Here is a 17,283-nt window from a genome sequence, read left to right on the forward strand (position 1 = left end):
TGCAGCCCTAAATTGTTAAATAGAAGTCAAGTAGCACATGCTGACGTGTTACAAGAGGAAAGAGTGAATATTTTACATTTTTACCTGAAAAAAATGACTGAAACAAACCCAAAAAAATGGTCATCGATCCACATTATATTTTCAGTACTAGATAGGTACATTGATAAGTGATTGGTGCGATCCCGGCAGTAGAGGGCAGTACGGCACCTGTGAGGATTGAGCGCTAAAGAGATCGTAGAAGAAGAAGAAGCCAGTTTGTAGCGGCAATGAAAGGACAGCGTGCTACTTCCAACCTGAGCAAAACATAAGTAAAGCGTACATTAGTGGTAATATCTATCAAAGTACAAAGCGGGTGTAATTCCATTTTCTGGAAACGACTTTTAGGACTGCACTGGGAAGATGTCTTTGGTTTGTGCAAGTAAGTGAAGTTAAATTCATTGATATGACGAGCACCGCGCTAATGCTACTAGCTAACTTAGCTAAGGTTAGCGGCCATGCAGTGCCACCGTGTACTTGTGAAGGCTCACTAGTCATGTTTGTAGTTGTTTTTTGTTGATTTGTAAGCTCTGGTTGCATTTTTTACAGTCTCCAACGAGGTCCCAGAGCACCCGTGCGTCTCTCCGGTGTCCAACCAGGTGTTTGAGCGCCGGCTGATTGAGAAGTACATCGCTGAGAATGGGACGGACCCGATGAATGGACAACCTCTGTCGGAGGAGCAGCTCGTAGATATCAAAGGTAAATTATAGGCAGCAGCTGGCGAAACACACCGGTTTACTAACCAAACATGTTGCTGTATTTAACCGCATTCAATGTAGTTTGGTAATCTGGCTACTGAGAAAAGGCTTTAAAAAGCTACTAACAGTGTCAGTCTAGTGTTATTTATATTTTCAGCCGGTAATGGGAAAGTTATATGAAGAGCTGTATTACTAAAACTTATTTTCATTATAGATTCATCTAAGGATTACTTTTTGATTCATTTACTTTACAAAATATATCCATATCTTGCAGCCCTGATAAAGTCAGCACAAATAAACTGGACGAATTGATGATTGAAGCAGAGACACAGTACTGAATTTTTGCAACTTTTCTCTGTTCTAGTGTCCCATCCTATTAGACCAAAGGCTCCATCAGCAACAAGCATTCCTGCCATTCTCAAGTCTCTCCAAGATGAGTGGGTGAGTTGTTATCCTTGACAGAGTTGTAAAGAGGAAAAATGACTACAAGACACCTTCACGTTGTAAATGTTACCCAACATTTTTGTATGTTCTCTAATATTCCCACTCAATTGTGTCCAAATGCAGACTTCACTATACCTTTCCAAAATAGTCTCATGATGGCATTTCCTGTGAATTGTTGAGCTGTTGTTTCTTTCTAGACCTTATTTATTTATGTATTTTTTAACCAATATTCTTAAAATGATTAATTATTGGTGTAGCTTGGTGTGTTTTCTCTCTTTACTGTAAAATCTCATGGCTTCTTGCTCTAACTGTACTATTGCTGTCACGCTCTCCCACACACATGCACAATGCATAGGAAACTTCCAAATAGTTTGCTGTCTGATTACTACTGAAAGGCATTTGGGAGATCTAGTATAACACTAAATCTAGTATATGACCCAGGTTGGGGGAAACTGAGTAAAAATGCAAGACAGTTCTGTGATGTTAAAGTAGCACAGAGTTGATTTTTCTTCTTTAAAAACCACCACTGATTGAGATGACACCTTCCTTTTGTATCTCTTCTAGGATGCCGTTATGCTTCACAGCTTCACCCTGAGGCAGCAGCTGCAGACAACTCGTCAAGAACTGTCCCATGCCCTCTACCAGCATGATGCCGCCTGCAGAGTCATCGCTCGACTCACCAAAGAGGTCACTGCTGCGAGAGAAGGTGGGTTTACGACAGTTTGTGTGTCCTCTATTGTAGGGCAACATTCCAGTTGTCAAGCACTTCAAATGGCTTTTATTTGTTCATCGATCATCAGCTCTCTCCAGAATATGCTTCACACCGACATGGCCGCATAGATAATAATGTGTGATCATGTTTTTCTTATGTGGTATTATTTTGTTTTCTTACAGCTCTTGCCACACTCAAACCCCAGGCTGGATTGGTTGCCCCTCAGGCAGTCCCTGCCTCTCAGCCAGCTGCAGCAGTGAGTGATTGACATTTAATTCCAGTCTATAAGATACTGATCAGTACTGCTACATCATCATCTTTTGCCATACTCCCTCCTCACAATCTCTGTTTCTGTTGTCTATATTGCAGGGTGCTGGTGGAGAGCCTATGGAGATTAGTGAACAGGTGGGAATGACTCCAGAGATCATCCAGAAGGTAAGATTTTTCCTTTTATCTACATTAATCATGATTCGACTTGGCCGTCGATGTGTAACATTTGTGTGACCTGTTTCAATATTTATTTTCCTGTTTGCAGCTTCAAGACAAAGCCACTATCCTCACCACAGAGAGAAAGAAGGTATGATATTGTTCAGCCGTTTTTAGTTTCCTACATTTCCGTTTCCGCGGTAATATTTCAAGGTTGCAGAGTAACCATTGTGGTACTACGTAATATACTTAATGCTCCTTGTAACAACTTCACTGCATTTCTCCAGAGAGGAAAAACTGTCCCAGAGGAGCTGGTTAGAGCTGAGGATCTCAGTAAATACCGCCAAGTGGCCTCCCATGCTGTAAGTATTGATTTCTGTCTGAGTAAAATTTAAAATTTTCTTCTTTTATTCAGAATGCAAAAACAGATTTTAATGTCAACATGCTTTGTCTTTGTTGCCTTCAGGGTCTGCACAGTGCCAGTGTACCTGGTATTCTGTCTCTGGATCTGTGTCCCTCAGACACCAACAAAGTGCTCACCGGTACATTGACCTCATCTTATGCTCAGTTGCATCTTTTTACTTTGAAGTCTTTTGTGATTGGTAACACACCAGAAGTCAGTTGAAGTCTTCTATTTGATATCGACCCTCTTGTGTTCGCCTAGGTGGAGCTGATAAGAACGTGGTTGTGTTTGACAAGAACGAGGAGCAGATTGTGGCGACACTTAAGGGCCACACCAAAAAGGTCACCTCTGTCATTTACCATCCATCCCAGGTAACTTTCTTTCCTATCTTCCATCATCAACCTGTCGAAATCGCCTCTAATGACCAAGTCAGGTCATTGCACTTTTTTTTTTCTTTTCAAAAGGACAGTTAAATTTATTGAGAAACATGCTAAAAATGATCTATTATTCTGATCAGTTGTCACTTTATTTCCCACCCCTCACTCCCCTGCTGTCTTTGCCCCTCTAGTCTGTGGTCTTCTCTGCGTCTCCAGACACCACCATTCGTGTGTGGTCCGTCACCGGGGGCAACTGTGTCCAGGTGGTGCGTGCCCACGAGGCAGGTGTCACCGGACTCTCCCTACATGCTACTGGGGACTACCTGCTCAGCTCCTCTGAGGATCAGGTATGTATGCAGCTTGAGGAAAATACAGACAGACCTCATACACCTTACTAATAGTGAAAAATTGATAGTGCATTTCTTAACTGGTTAACTGCTTCACATCACTGTTTGTCTTGTTTTGCAGTACTGGGCCTTTTCTGATATCCAAACTGGTAGAGTCCTCACCAAAGTCACTGATGAAAGTGCTGGCTGTGGTAAGTGCCTCAGTGTTTACTTGTGTGTTTGACAATCTAAGTAGGAGCCATATTTCAGGTGGTAATGTTCCTGTTTGCCCCCCCCCCCCCACAGCTCTCACCTGTGCTCAGTTCCATCCTGATGGTCTCATCTTTGGTACTGGAACGGCTGACTCCCAAATCAAGATTTGGGATCTGAAGGAGCGCACCAATGTGGCCAACTTCCCTGGACACTCTGGCCCCGTCACCTCCATTGCTTTCTCTGAGAACGGATACTATCTGGCTACAGGTGACAACTACTAGCAGCATTTTAACTCAATGTTGTTGCTGATTTTTGATTGTTGTAACATTGCAGGATCATTTGGCATCATCAAAAAATGCACACACATCACATTAACCCATACACTGACCTTCAGTATCTTAAAATCCTACTGAGAAATCAAATTACAGAAATGTAGGGATTTTTCAGAGTGTAGGAGCCATGCAACTATTGCTACCTTTAACATTTTCAGCTCTTGCTTTTGACCTAAAGTGACTTGGAACTGTATATGTAATTGCATTTATTTAATCACACTGACATCCTTGTCTGATGCTGTGCTCCAGGTGCCCAGGATAGCTCTCTGAAACTGTGGGATCTGAGGAAACTGAAGAACTTCAAGACCATCACCCTGGACAACAACTATGAGGTAAGAAGTGCTGATATTTCTCCTGTTATTAAAGGAACACTTGACTCTTTGGGGAAAAAGGCTTATTTGCTTTATTGCTCATTTTCAGATGAGAAGAATAATATTATGTCTGGACACTTAACATGAAGACAGAGCCAGCAGGCAATTAGCTTAGCATAAAGACCGGATGCTATTTGTTTGCGGGGAGCAGTGACATCCTGGAGTCTTGGGAGGGAAGAGGAAGGATGAATAGTTACAGCACATAACTCCCTGTAAAACTCTGTCGTTTTTACATTAGTATTTTTTCTACATTGTCTTTATGCTAAGCTAATCACCTTCTGGCTCTAGCATCATATTTAGCATACAGACATGAGAATGTCTAACAATCCCTGAATTTATAAATTGACGTAAAGGAAGAGTCTGATTAGCAATACTATCAGAATGTTAATGGGAAATATGAGCTTGGCAAGCACATGAATTCGATTTACATACATCATGTGTGACTGAGAATGTAAGAAATAATCATGTTTTTTTTACACTGGGTTTGATCATTTCTCATCATGACTGCCATTGGCCTTTGCCTTTCTATCTCATTCCATTGTTTTTCTGTTTTAGGTGAAGTCCCTCGTGTTTGACCAGAGTGGTACCTACCTGGCTGTAGGAGGGTCTGACATCCGCGTCTACATCTGCAAACAGTGGTCTGAGGTCCTCAACTTCACCGGTGAGCAAGAAATGCCATTCTGTTTCCAAATGTTTATCCAATATGTATGTCACATGTTATTTGTGGTTTTTAACCTTGGTTTTTTTCTGTCCATTTGTAGACCACACAGGATTGGTGACTGGAGTGGCCTTCGGAGAGAACGCTCAGTTCCTGACCTCAGCAGGAATGGACAGAAGTCTCAAATTTTACAGTTTGTAGAAAAGCATAAATTCATGATGGCGGGAGGAGGATAAGAACGGTCTCTATGTCTGAACGGTCACTATGCTGGACACAGACTTAGCATAGACCTATAATTTTTAGAAGAAAAAAAAGGAAAAAAAATCACTGCTAACTTTGCTTCATTAGTGTGTTAGTCCTCATGTCCAGGAAAGAGATCCCAATAAAATTATCTGCTATTTGAAACCACAGCAGCATGGTTAGGATAACATGTTTGTTGGCATTGTGAGTTTGAAAATCTAAATGATGTGAAATGCCTGCGTAATGTTTGTGTCTGATTTGCCAGCAGTTATGATTTTACTGTAGTCATTTTCTTTTGTTGTGTGTGTGGTAGGTGGGAGGGGGGTCCTAAGTTGCTTCTAATACAACTTAAGTGTTGTACACTGGAGAACTGTAAGTGGGGTGACAACAATCTCCTTTGATTCCTAATGTTTCATTACAGTATCTTTCGGGTAAGATGGAAATACATCTGTAGTGATGTACAGTACAGCTGAGCAGAAGTTGAACAGGTGTATGAAATTCATGTTCCTCTGTGAAAAATTAAGTTTTGTTTAACCTCCCCTCAGTTTCATTTCCTCTTTCATTTGTTCCATTTAAACTTTTGTCTATTTTCCAATTGTATATTTCTCATTATTTGCTATTGTACCGGTTGCAACTCTGCCCTTTTACAATAAAATAAAATATCTTTTGTATTGCCATTTATGCGTGTGTCAGATCAAGACAGGATTCTCTGAAGAAAATTAAATATTTTCCTTCCAGTATTTCACCAGATTAAGATTTTAAATGTCATTTTTTTTGCTGGATAAAAAATATTTAAACTTATGTGAAAATTCTATCGGATAAAAATTAAGGCAAGCTTTTTTTTTTTTTTTTCTTTTTTTTTAAATTCTCACTTTGGATATATCAAGGTATAGTATAAACAGTGTGATAATTATAATAAGACTTACAGGTCTTGACAGTCCATTCCCTTTCTACAAATGCAATTTAAGGAAACAATGAGAAACAAATTAAATAAAATTAAAAAATACAGATATAAAAACTAAAATGTCTCCTTCAAAAGCAAAATTTAGTAAAGAGAACAATTGAGGTTATCTTACGGATACTCAATTTACTAAAAAATAAATAAACAGAAATACACATCAAAGAAATTATGGACGTACAGGTGTATAAGCGGATTCTTAAACCGTGTGAGGAGGGATTTTCACCATGGTCACGTGAATACAGGTGTTGTGTCGAAGTCTGTTACCCCCTCAAATAATGTTCCCCAGTCGTGTTTCCCGTAGCTCCACCTCCATGGTTACGGTCATGGTTATGGTTGTGTTTAAATGTAGTAAAGATAACTGGTTGTGGTGAAGGTAAACTTGTGGTCAGGTTAAACACCTCAGAGGACGGCTGGTCGGGTTAGGGATAAGGTTGGAGGAAACACATTATCGGTGGGGGAACAGACTTCACCACAACATCTTTTCAAAATGTAATTTTTTCTTGGTTTTAAAACTTAACGGATGTTGTTGCCGTTGACAACGCCCCCTTGAGCTAATGAAAATCACGCTGAACTGATAGTAAACCAGCTGTTGGAGATTTAAAATCAGCTATAAGCAGAAGATTATTATTCGTGTTGCGTGAACATAATTAACGCTGGACATTAAACTCCATCGACTACATTAAACGGATCTAACGTTTGCGTCCTTTACCGCCATTTAAAAACGAAAATTCCGGCCGTGGTCTCGGCCAACTGTCACGTGAGACTGCAGTAACGTGACTCTCACAAACGGGAAGTGTGCGACAATAGTCACAGCAAGAACTTCTCATAAACAACGTTTGGTCTGACCGGTCTGTCGGTCAGTCGGTCGGTACGGGGCTGAACAGCCTGGAAGAAAACAGGTTGGAGTCTAGCAGAGTTTACCAGAAAAGACAGGTAAGAGCCTCCATTTCTAGCTTCGTTTGTGCTCACATGAAGCTGTTTTCTGCCTCATAGCCGCCGTGTATGAACTGCTGTAGTCAAGGCACAAAATGAAACAATTTCCCCCCAACTTAAATTAAATCACAATATGTTTGTTTTTAAAGCTAAAGTTGTAAATCGAGAAGTTTACATCGTCATTGCTAACGTTTCATTTGCATGATGCTGTGACAAGAAACGAAACTGCCCCACTTCTGTTGATCATGGTGAAAGAATGCAGACAGAGAAATAGATACAGAAACATTTCTATATCTATGAACAGAGCCATTTAGCTGGGGTCATTATTCATTCAAGAAAATGCTAGATTCTTTTAAAAAGTCTATTTTTTCTTTATGACTAGGCATTGATGTGTTTATAGATACAGATCATGTGCTCTTGGATGTTTACTCAACTTGTGATTCAGTACATGCACTCAGCTAAAACCGATGCAGTATGAAACAACTGCCCTGCAATAAATCCTACCTCAATGAAGGTTTTAATGTTCAGTTTTTTGTCAGCACTGTTCTGGAAAGGTGTTGAATATTTATTGTATTATACTGAGAGGTGTTTCTAATATTTTGTCTAGCCCATTTATACTAAACAAGGTAGATTTTCGTATTAGGAAATATAATAAAATACAACTGAACAACACCAGCATACAGTTGAATCAACACCTCTCTGAAACACTATCAACAAAAACTGAACATTATAACCCAATAAACTGTCAACTAAGAGTATATTTTTATATATAGGCTACAGCTGTGGTTTTTTTTAGTATTTTATAGTAAGATTTTACTCAACAAACTGAAAATAATATGAACTTTTTGTGCAAGAATGGAAATTCCAGCTGCTCATCACAGTCAGGAGAAGAACTTGATGCTTCCCCTTTTCTTCAGTTTCCATTGATTGGCTTCTGCATTGTCACTGAGAGGCTTTTATTGTCCTCTCTGAACTTTATTTTTTACTGTTTACTGCCTCTCTCTGCTTCACTTTCTCAGTGGTATCTCACATTCTTCTGTAAACCGCAGTACTTTGGATACATAGTTAACTTTTAGAGGTAAATATTAATGTGGACTTGTTTCCCTTGTCGTTGTACAGACAACTATGGGCTCCATGTTTCGCAGTGAGGAGGTGTGCCTGGTGCAGCTCTTCCTTCAGTCCGGCTCGGCCTACAATTGTGTCAGTGAACTGGGAGAGCTGGGCCTGGTTGAGTTCAGAGATGTGAGTAATGCTTGGTGCATGATCTTGTTAGAGTACAAAACAAAGGAAGGTTCAGTGGCTTCCTAAACTAATCAGCTACTGTCCCCATTTGATTAGAATTTTTTTCCTCATGTAACTGTTTTGACCTAATTTTTACCTTTTTAAAATCTCTAAATGAAGGACTGATTTAAACCCATCTGCATCTTGGCTCATATCACTTTGGAATTTGCAGCCTTTCTAAATTTGAGCGTAGATGAGCTGGTAAACCGATGGTTGCTATGAATCACCACGACAAACAGTAACATTTTCCTTCTCTCTTACTGTCAGATGAACATGACTAACCTCCATCCTCTCTCTTCTGCTCCAGTTAAATCCTAATGTCAACGCCTTTCAAAGGAAATTCGTCGGAGAGGTCCGACGATGCGAGGAGCTTGAGAAAACCTTTAGTAAGTATTGACACATTGTTCCATCAGTGTTCTTTATTTATTAGTTTTCTTTAGATTCTCCTTTTTCCCTTTCTGACCTTCTTTATCTGCCCTTCAGCCTTCCTGGAGCAGGAGATCAATCGCTCCCTGTCTCCACCCCTACAGGGTCCCCTCCCTCCTCCGTGCCCGACACCTTTAGCGCCTCAGCCTCGCGAACTCATCACCATAGAGGAGGAGAGCGAGAGGCTGGCCAGAGAGCTCAAAGAGGTGAGCGCTCATGCCAAAAAAATCCAAGTTCCTCTGTTGTCTCCTCAGTGTACTCTCAGAGGAGGTAAAATTTTTTTTTTTTTTTTTTTTTTTTTAAATCATGCGTGTTTCTCACCAGGTGTCCAGGAATAGAGACAGCCTTCGGGCTCAGCTGACCCAGCTCTGTCAGTACCGAGGAGTCTTGACCAAAACACACTCTCTCACTGCCTCACAGGTGAGAAGAACTAACATTTCTTGAATAAATTCTGCATCATTCATGACTTTATCTTATAGTAGTCAGCTGCAGTGACCCACAGATAAAACTTGTCTTAATTTTTTGGCATCTTCTCACAGGCACCACCACCTGTACTGGAAACCCAAGGCCTGTTTGATAACCGCCAAGATGTCCACCTCAGGTAGATGTTATTTCTTTATTTAAACCTCTTATTTTATGGGTTTTTTTCTGTATTTTATCTACATCTTTCACTGCTTCTCCTCTCTCTCAGTTTTGTGGCAGGAGTGGTCCATCCTTGGAAAGTCCCCTCATTTGAGCGGTTGCTGTGGCGAGCGTGTCGCGGTTATATTGTCGTGGATTTCAGAGAAATGGAGGATCGTCTCGAGCATCCGGAAACGGTGGGAACTAGGAGACAGAAGGAGGGGAATTATGGTCGAGGGATAGAAATGAAATGTATTCTTAGTATACATAGAGATAGTCTCTGATGATAAGTTTTCTTACAGGTCGTTAATCACAGCTGTTAACTGTTTTCTTCATTTGCAGGGGGAAATGGTGCAATGGACCGTATTTCTCATTTCCTATTGGGGAGATCAGATTGGACAGAAAGTCAAGAAGATATGTGATTGGTGGGTAAATCTGTGCATCAGTTAAAGTTTTCTTTCTTCATTGTAGATTTCCTAGATTTCCACACTGCAGTGTCTGTTTAACCTGTTGGATAACTTTTGATTTCTTTACTTCACAGCTTCCGCACACAGACATTTGCATACCCTGAGAGCACTGCTGAAAGAGAGGAAGTTCTCCAGGGACTTCAAGGCAGAATTGAAGACATCAAATCAGTAAGTATAAAGCACTTTTTATAAAAGCACTGAGTATTGTAGTCATCAAAATAACCAGAAAGCCCAAAATAACAATAATGTGTCTTTTATTTCTTCAAAGAATTGCTGACATTTTTTCCTCCATAATATCAGAAACCATGTCATCTTACATGACTCTCCTCTCACTTCCCTCTGTGCTCCAGGTGTTGTCTCAGACGGAGGCCTTCCTGCAGCAGCTGCTAATGCGGGCGGTGGCCGTGCTGCCCCAGTGGAAGGTGCGGGTCCAGAAGTGCAAGGCGGTCCAGATGGTTTTAAACCTCTGCAGCCCCTCCGTCACTGACAAATGCCTGATCGCCGAGGCCTGGTGTCCCATCGCCAAGCTGCCTGAACTGCAGAGCGCGCTGAGGGAGGGAGGGGTAAGACCAAAGAGAACAGCAGAAACATTAGAGTTGCAGATGAGGGGGCTTTTCCGGTATTTTTCTAAATTCTCCCATTTTTATCCAACCCTCCTCTTCTGTCTTCTCAGAGGAAGAGTGGCAGCGGGGTCGACTCTTTCTACAACCGCCTGCCTTCGTCCACCCCTCCGCCCACCCTGTTCCCCCTCAACTCTTTCACAGCTGGTTTCCAGAACATCGTGGACGCCTACGGAGTGGCCAGCTACCGTGAAGTCAACCCAGGTATGTTACCACAAACATGTCAAATGTTGAGGCCAGAGAACTCTCAGCCTCGCATGTATTAATCTTTTACTTTAGTCAAGTCTGGTCTCCTTTGATGTCTCTGCAGCGGTGTACACCATAATTACATTCCCCTTCCTGTTTGCCGTGATGTTTGGGGATGTGGGTCACGGTTTACTGATGACTCTGGCTGCCCTCTGGATGGTTCTTGAGGAGAAGGACCCCAAACTGAAAAACAACAACAATGAGGTAATTCAGAGGATGTTTACTCGCAGTGCGCGCGCACACACACACACACACACACACACACACACACACACAGATACTCAAGCTCGACACAAGAATAGGACATATGAATATCTGAGTTTGATAGTGTTTTATATATATTCGTTTCACCTTACTGAGTCCAAATCCCTCAAAGGACTGTATCATTTGTTTTCTTGCTGAGAGTTGGGTGAGAAGACTGATTCCACTCTCATATCTGCAGCCAGCAGCTGGTTATTTGAGCTTTAAGTGTAAAAACAACACATGGTGGTTGATCGGGGAGTTTCTATACCTATTTCTCTGCAGGTGCGGTGTCCTCTTAGGGGTGACGAGACTCAAAAGAAATAGCTGCTCCTGGCCGAGAAATAGTCCAGCACATACCTTAAACCCCCATAAAATCACAACTTGTGTCCTCCTGGCTGTAACTTAACATTTAACAAACACATAGGAGAGCGGTATTGACCCTCTCATCTAAATATCTGCATGGAAATGGTCCTATTTCTGAAAACTATTCCTTCAAATAAACCCTATTTATTTGTTTGTTTGTGTTTTTGGCTATCTACAATTTAAAATAACAGCATGTGTAGCTTAATATTTAAGAATTAAAACTTAAAAAATACTGACTTTCAACTCAAATTAACAAAATGTTAAATTTTGCCAAATGTTAGCCATGTTGTTAATGGCGACCTGAATGTTTCATACATGGCTCTTTGCTTATAATTTAAAAGAAGAGAGAGGAAATAAAAGATTTGATCAGAGTTCAGTGAATCCAGGTGTTTCATCAAATTGAAACCTGCACGAAATGGAACCACGTTAGATTTATGCTAAAACAATTGCTTTCTCACTCCTTGTCATTTTATTGAGAGCACCATTGCATGGGATGATCCGTGCAAGTGCCATTGTACTGTCTATTTATGGGTGCACATGGTTTTAGATTTAGTTTTTTAAAATTTTGTGTCTTATTTATTTTTAGAAGTAAAAAAAGAATTTAGCTATGTAGCTGTACCATGAACACTAAACACTGAAATGAAATCCATCTCTGTGTCCTCCGCCTGTGTGGTTCAGATCTGGAAGATGATGTTTGGGGGAAGGTATCTGATTCTTCTGATGGGACTGTTCTCTATCTACACGGGGGCCATTTACAACGAGTGCTTCAGCAGAGGCCTCAGCACCTTCAGCTCAGCGTGGCACGTCGGCCCGATGTTTGAGAATAACATCTGGAAGTGAGGACATTTCATACATTCATCATCTCCACACACCTTGTGTCTTGTACAGCTTTGCAAATTTGTGATTTATCCCTTCCAGCGCGTCAGTCCTGGCAGGGAGCCAGTACTTGTCCATGGATCCTAATGTGACAGGTGTTTTCACCAATCCTTATCCATTTGGCATTGACCCGGTATGGCCGTCACACTCATGAATCCCTCCTTCACGACCCCCTTTTTTTTTCATGCTGTCATTTTGTTTGTCACTGCATCCAGACTCATTCTCTCTTGTTTTGTGTCATTTTCAGATCTGGGGCTTGTCCAACAACAAACTAACTTTCCTTAATTCGTACAAGATGAAGATGTCTGTCATCATCGGTGTCATTCACATGACTTTTGGAGTCTGTTTGTCATTCTTCAACTACTAGTAAGCAGCCGTATTTTAATTTTTCACGTGTGTAAAACCTGTAAGAAGTATGTTCATGTTCATCTATACCTTCATTCCTCATTTCTTTTCATATTTATCCTGACTTGCCCTTCCCGCTTTGCTTTTATTTTTTTGTGTTTTCTCAGCCACTTTGGCCAGGTAAGCAGCGTGTTCTTCGTGCTGATCCCTGAGCTGTTCTTCATGGTGTGTCTTTTTGGATACCTGGTGTTTATGGTGATCTTCAAGTGGATTGCCTACACTCCCGCCCAGTCCAAAATCGCTCCCAGTATACTCATCCACTTCATAGACATGTTCCTCTTCACAGACAACCCCAGCAACCCACCGCTCTATCAGGGACAGGTGTGTGGTTTGCTTATTTCCCTAAAAGGAACTTATCAGTGTTTGCATGTACTTTTATATTGATGAACACATTTTCCAACACTTCAGAGTTATGTTTTGTCAGTACAGTATAAAAAATCAACTCAAAGATGCCTAAAACCTGGTCGAGACATGAACATTTAGTCAGATTTATTTAATTGTTGAAAGGTAATGGAGGTGAAAGCATAGATTGTTTTGAGAGCTGGTATGTACATTGCTTTGGTGGGAAGCAGCATCTGAGACATAATTTCCATGAATAATAATGTAGCAGCAACCTTTTTTAATACAAAAGATGCCATATTTCCATTTGATATTTTTCATACATGCATTGGAAAATGGTTCACAATTATTAAAGTATGTTATTTGTAATTAATTGGGGAAACAACTTGAAAAAACAAGTGTCCTTTTAACTTTTCATGTGTAGGTTGTGGTGCAGAAGATCCTGGTAGTGCTGGCTCTGTGTGCTGTCCCCGTCCTCCTGCTGGGGAAACCCACCTATGAATACGTAACATTCAAAAAAAGAAGACGTCAAGTGGTGAGTGTGTGTGTGTGTTTAGCTGAAATTTTCAACCTTTTCATCTACAGTCGGCTCATTTTCTGACAGATTTCTGATTCTCTGCAATATCAGGAGGACGACAGACGTCCGTTGGTGGCCGACGACGTTTCCATTAACACTCGTCAAGGGGAGGTGGAGGGAGGAAATACTGAAGAGGAGGTAAAGGGGGGGGTTTCAGTAACGTGATTCATAAAACCAGTTCAGAGATGGGCTCTTGCGGTTCTTATGTAACCGTTTTAACTGTCTAAATCTGTCCGCAGGAGTTTGATGCTGCGAATGTATTCATGCATCAGGCCATCCACACCATAGAGTACTGCTTGGGATGCATCTCCAACACCGCTTCTTACCTCCGACTCTGGGCCCTCAGTTTGGCTCACGCACGTTAGTAGCACCCAGACTGACACACACAAACACAATGTGTATGTCTTCATACTCACATGATGCACACACACACACAGACAAACTTCCTCTTGAAAACACACTCATGCTATTTATTTTTCCAGTCATTTATTCATAGACTCTGCTGTCTGACGGTGAGTTTCCCTCCACAGAGCTGTCAGAGGTGCTGTGGGTGATGGTGATGCGTATCGCCCTGAGGTGGCAGGGCTATGTGGGATCTGTAGTCCTTTTTGTGATTTTCGCCTTCTTTGCTGTGTTGACCATCTCCATCCTGCTTGTTATGGAGGGCCTCTCAGCTTTCCTGCACGCGCTCCGTCTGCACTGGTAAGGATGATTTTTTTTTTTTTTTTTTTAAAGGTTTGCACGAATTGTTTAGGAGTCCTGAACCTTTTTTCTTTTTAATATTCAGGCTGGATAACAGCACTGAGTAAAATCTAGAGCAGATGTTTACTTTAGTGCATGTTTAAGATTTTACAGGGTCAAGTGCTTTACAGAAAAGAAGAAAGAATTAATAAACTGCAAATAAAAACAAACACAGATTATAGAACACTTTTGGATAAAATAAAGTTATCCACATCAGAGTTTAGTCAAACAGGTTTCTTATCATTTCATACTGGTGACCACCATGGATGTATAAGAGCTGGATAGGGCGCCACCACTCAGCCCTGCATAGTGGACTTCTTGGTTTAAGAGTGTGTCCAAAATGGAAATGATTCATCCTCTTCATAGCATAAAAATCAACACATTTTATGGCAGTTTGTCTGTCACATTTCATTATTTTTTGTGTATAAAAGGAAAGTTTTGTGTGATGGTGGCGCTAGAGAAAAGGCCCAAACCACCTGTTGTGACTGTGAATGTTTTGTTTTTTTAAACCCAGCTGTTTGGTTTTGAGATATCTAATGAAAATGTTGATCAAAGGATTTTCTTTTTTTAGCTGACAGTGGCACCACACCAGTGAGTGTCACCAAATCAGTAATTGTCTGTAACTGGTACATTATTAAGCTTTATGACCTCTAGAATGAGCTGGACATGATTGCTGGTGAATCAGGGTGTAAGTAGAAATGGCGTGGGTGGACAAAAAAGGATTATGCATTGTAGATTTTATCTGCCGTTGTGTGTTGACTTTGCTTCTCTCTCTTACAGGGTGGAGTTTCAGAACAAGTTCTACAGTGGATCAGGCTACAAGCTGAACCCTTTCTCCTTCTCATCTATGATCAATGCATCAGCTGCTATATGATTGGCCAAATAATTAATTAGGATTGCCAAACGGTTGTATTAATTTATGTATCTTATTGTGAGTACTTGGACTGCAACACATCAGAATGACCCTGTCTTAACAACGCTATTATATTGACTGAGGGTATGAAATGGTTTACTTGACTTGCACAATAATCATGATGGTATAGACTGTTATTTTTGCATCAGTAGAATGAGAATGATATAATTCCTATAGAGGGAATTACAATTGCATTGTATGAAATGAAAAAAAATATACTTTTGTATCTCCTTGCTAATTTCTTTCCACTATCAGTGTTACGTTCTGCTTTCTAATTACTCTCAATAGCTCAAGAAATGATTAGTAATCATTAACTTTTCACTTTATGAACATTTATTACAAATCATCATTTTGAAAAGGGAAAAGCACGTCAATTAAGTAATCTGTTCTGCAGTTTAAGGGAATGTGTGATTGTTAAATTGATGTATTGTGCTTCAATTAGCCAGTCCTGTAGGATTCTTCAAGCAACAGCAGGGAATTATCTGAATGATTTTCATGAGCCAAAGATACTTTCCCCTCATCGTCATGTCTTCCAAGCGCAACACACAACAGCTATTTATTGGTAGTAAAGGTTTTTCTTGTGCCTTACTGGGACTGAGTGCTTGTTTTTAGTCTTTGGAACATATCATATCATGCATCATTATCATGCCACCACTTTAAACAACACTCTGCCTGGGACATTTGTCTCTTTTTTTTCCTGTCAGTTTGCACTCTCAAATTGATCAAATTTGAACTGAAATTAAATATGATTTTCTTGTTTAATCTTGTGTGAAGTCATTCACCACCTGTTGCCTGGTCACACTATATTATTATTTATTATAATAATGTCAAGTACAACTAATTCTAAGTTGCGGATCCTGTACTTAAAGATCCAGTCCAGATATGATTTAAGACATAAAAATTACTATTATTATTATGCTTTGTGTAATAATTTGTCTCATATGTATTTTCCATTAAAAAAGTTCAATTACCTGGTTAGAAATGTTTTAAAATGACTTAAATCAAGATGAAGGAAGTCCGGTTTTTAAATATACTGACTTGTCTGATGTGTGTGTAAGAAAAGGAAACTATTATTCGTGTAAAGCGTATAGCACTGTAAAAGCTTTTTTGAATGATTTAAGCCTTTTTTTAATGTGTGCGGCATCACTGTGACGTCACAGACGTGCGTGTCCTCCAGCTCCGGATCGTCGTGGCTGTCCTGGCGGTCCGAGTGTTACGTGTCACGCTCTCAAGAACCGGACCCAGGAGGCGTGCGTCGCCCGTACCAGACGTCTGGATAACCAGACAATGCAGGGGGCTCCGTGTTACCGAAGATTTCTGCCCGGACGTCAAGAGCACCAAGAATCTCAGCAAATCTCTGGTGAAAAATGTGCAGAAGCATTTTGCCGGCAAACGCCTGCTGGAGTCTGCGACCCAAGATGAAGCTGTGAACCAGGTCATCGTCTGGTCTATGCAGGTTAACATCAGAGCCACAGTAACACTTGCCAGCAAGTTTATTTTGGCGGTGTTACTGGTTTAAAGCAGCTTTAGGGAGGTCAAGACCTCCCTAAAGAGGTCCAGAGCTTATACAATTATTAATAACTTCATAAATAAAATCAGAAAATTAAAAAACTCGACAATTTTACTTAAAGATTTCTGAAACATTTCTTCTTCAATTATTTACACCTGATTTGTTCCTCTTTGAAGGAGAATGACGCTAGCCCTTAGGGTCAGTTAGCTCAAGCTAGCTATTGTTTAAAAATACTGTAAAACTGCATAAAACGGTTAAAGTTAACCAAGCTATTTTACACAACCGTCATCATTAGCCAGCGGCAGCTAGCGCTAGGCTGGCGCGAGCTACCTGTCAAACTAGGAAAGTTGGCCAGCTGTGCTGCCCTTCAAAGGCAAAATGCAGTACTATGAAATAATTTAAACAATAAAAATGGCTTCCAAGTTTGTTTGCTTTCCCAACAAATGAATAGTTGGCACATCTATGACAGAATATGATATACTGGCATTCTGTGAATTTCACAAATTTGTGAATTTATGAATTCCT

General features: G+C 40.5%; 2 protein-coding genes across 2 annotated transcripts; both read left to right on the plus strand.

Annotated features, from left to right (window-relative positions):
* Positions 1–228: 228 nt before the first annotated feature.
* On the plus strand, positions 229–5,913 carry prpf19 (pre-mRNA processing factor 19). Its single transcript, XM_042418754.1, has 16 exons — positions 229–418; positions 586–735; positions 1,099–1,175; positions 1,743–1,884; positions 2,073–2,146; positions 2,260–2,325; positions 2,426–2,467; positions 2,604–2,678; positions 2,783–2,858; positions 2,981–3,090; positions 3,288–3,443; positions 3,565–3,634; positions 3,729–3,902; positions 4,217–4,299; positions 4,894–4,999; positions 5,100–5,913. Exons 1-16 carry the CDS (start codon positions 400–402, stop codon positions 5,195–5,197), a joined length of 1,518 nt encoding a protein of 505 aa, XP_042274688.1. The 5' UTR covers positions 229–399; the 3' UTR covers positions 5,198–5,913.
* A 590-nt stretch (positions 5,914–6,503) lies between these two features.
* tcirg1b (T cell immune regulator 1, ATPase H+ transporting V0 subunit a3b) lies at positions 6,504–16,010 on the plus strand. Its single transcript, XM_042417965.1, has 21 exons — positions 6,504–7,130; positions 8,250–8,372; positions 8,719–8,797; positions 8,895–9,043; positions 9,162–9,257; positions 9,377–9,438; positions 9,529–9,655; positions 9,801–9,883; positions 10,000–10,093; positions 10,276–10,488; positions 10,599–10,749; positions 10,856–10,995; positions 12,076–12,233; positions 12,316–12,406; positions 12,521–12,639; positions 12,786–12,999; positions 13,442–13,552; positions 13,646–13,732; positions 13,834–13,954; positions 14,125–14,296; positions 15,116–16,010. The coding sequence occupies exons 2-21, from the start codon at positions 8,256–8,258 to the stop codon at positions 15,207–15,209; spliced, it is 2,478 nt and encodes an 825-aa protein (XP_042273899.1). The 5' UTR covers positions 6,504–7,130; positions 8,250–8,255; the 3' UTR covers positions 15,210–16,010.
* The last annotated feature ends 1,273 nt before the right edge of the window (positions 16,011–17,283 follow it).

This window comes from Thunnus maccoyii, chromosome 8 (genome assembly GCF_910596095.1).
Source record: "Thunnus maccoyii chromosome 8, fThuMac1.1, whole genome shotgun sequence".
In the NCBI taxonomy this organism is placed as follows: Eukaryota; Metazoa; Chordata; class Actinopteri; order Scombriformes; family Scombridae; genus Thunnus; species Thunnus maccoyii.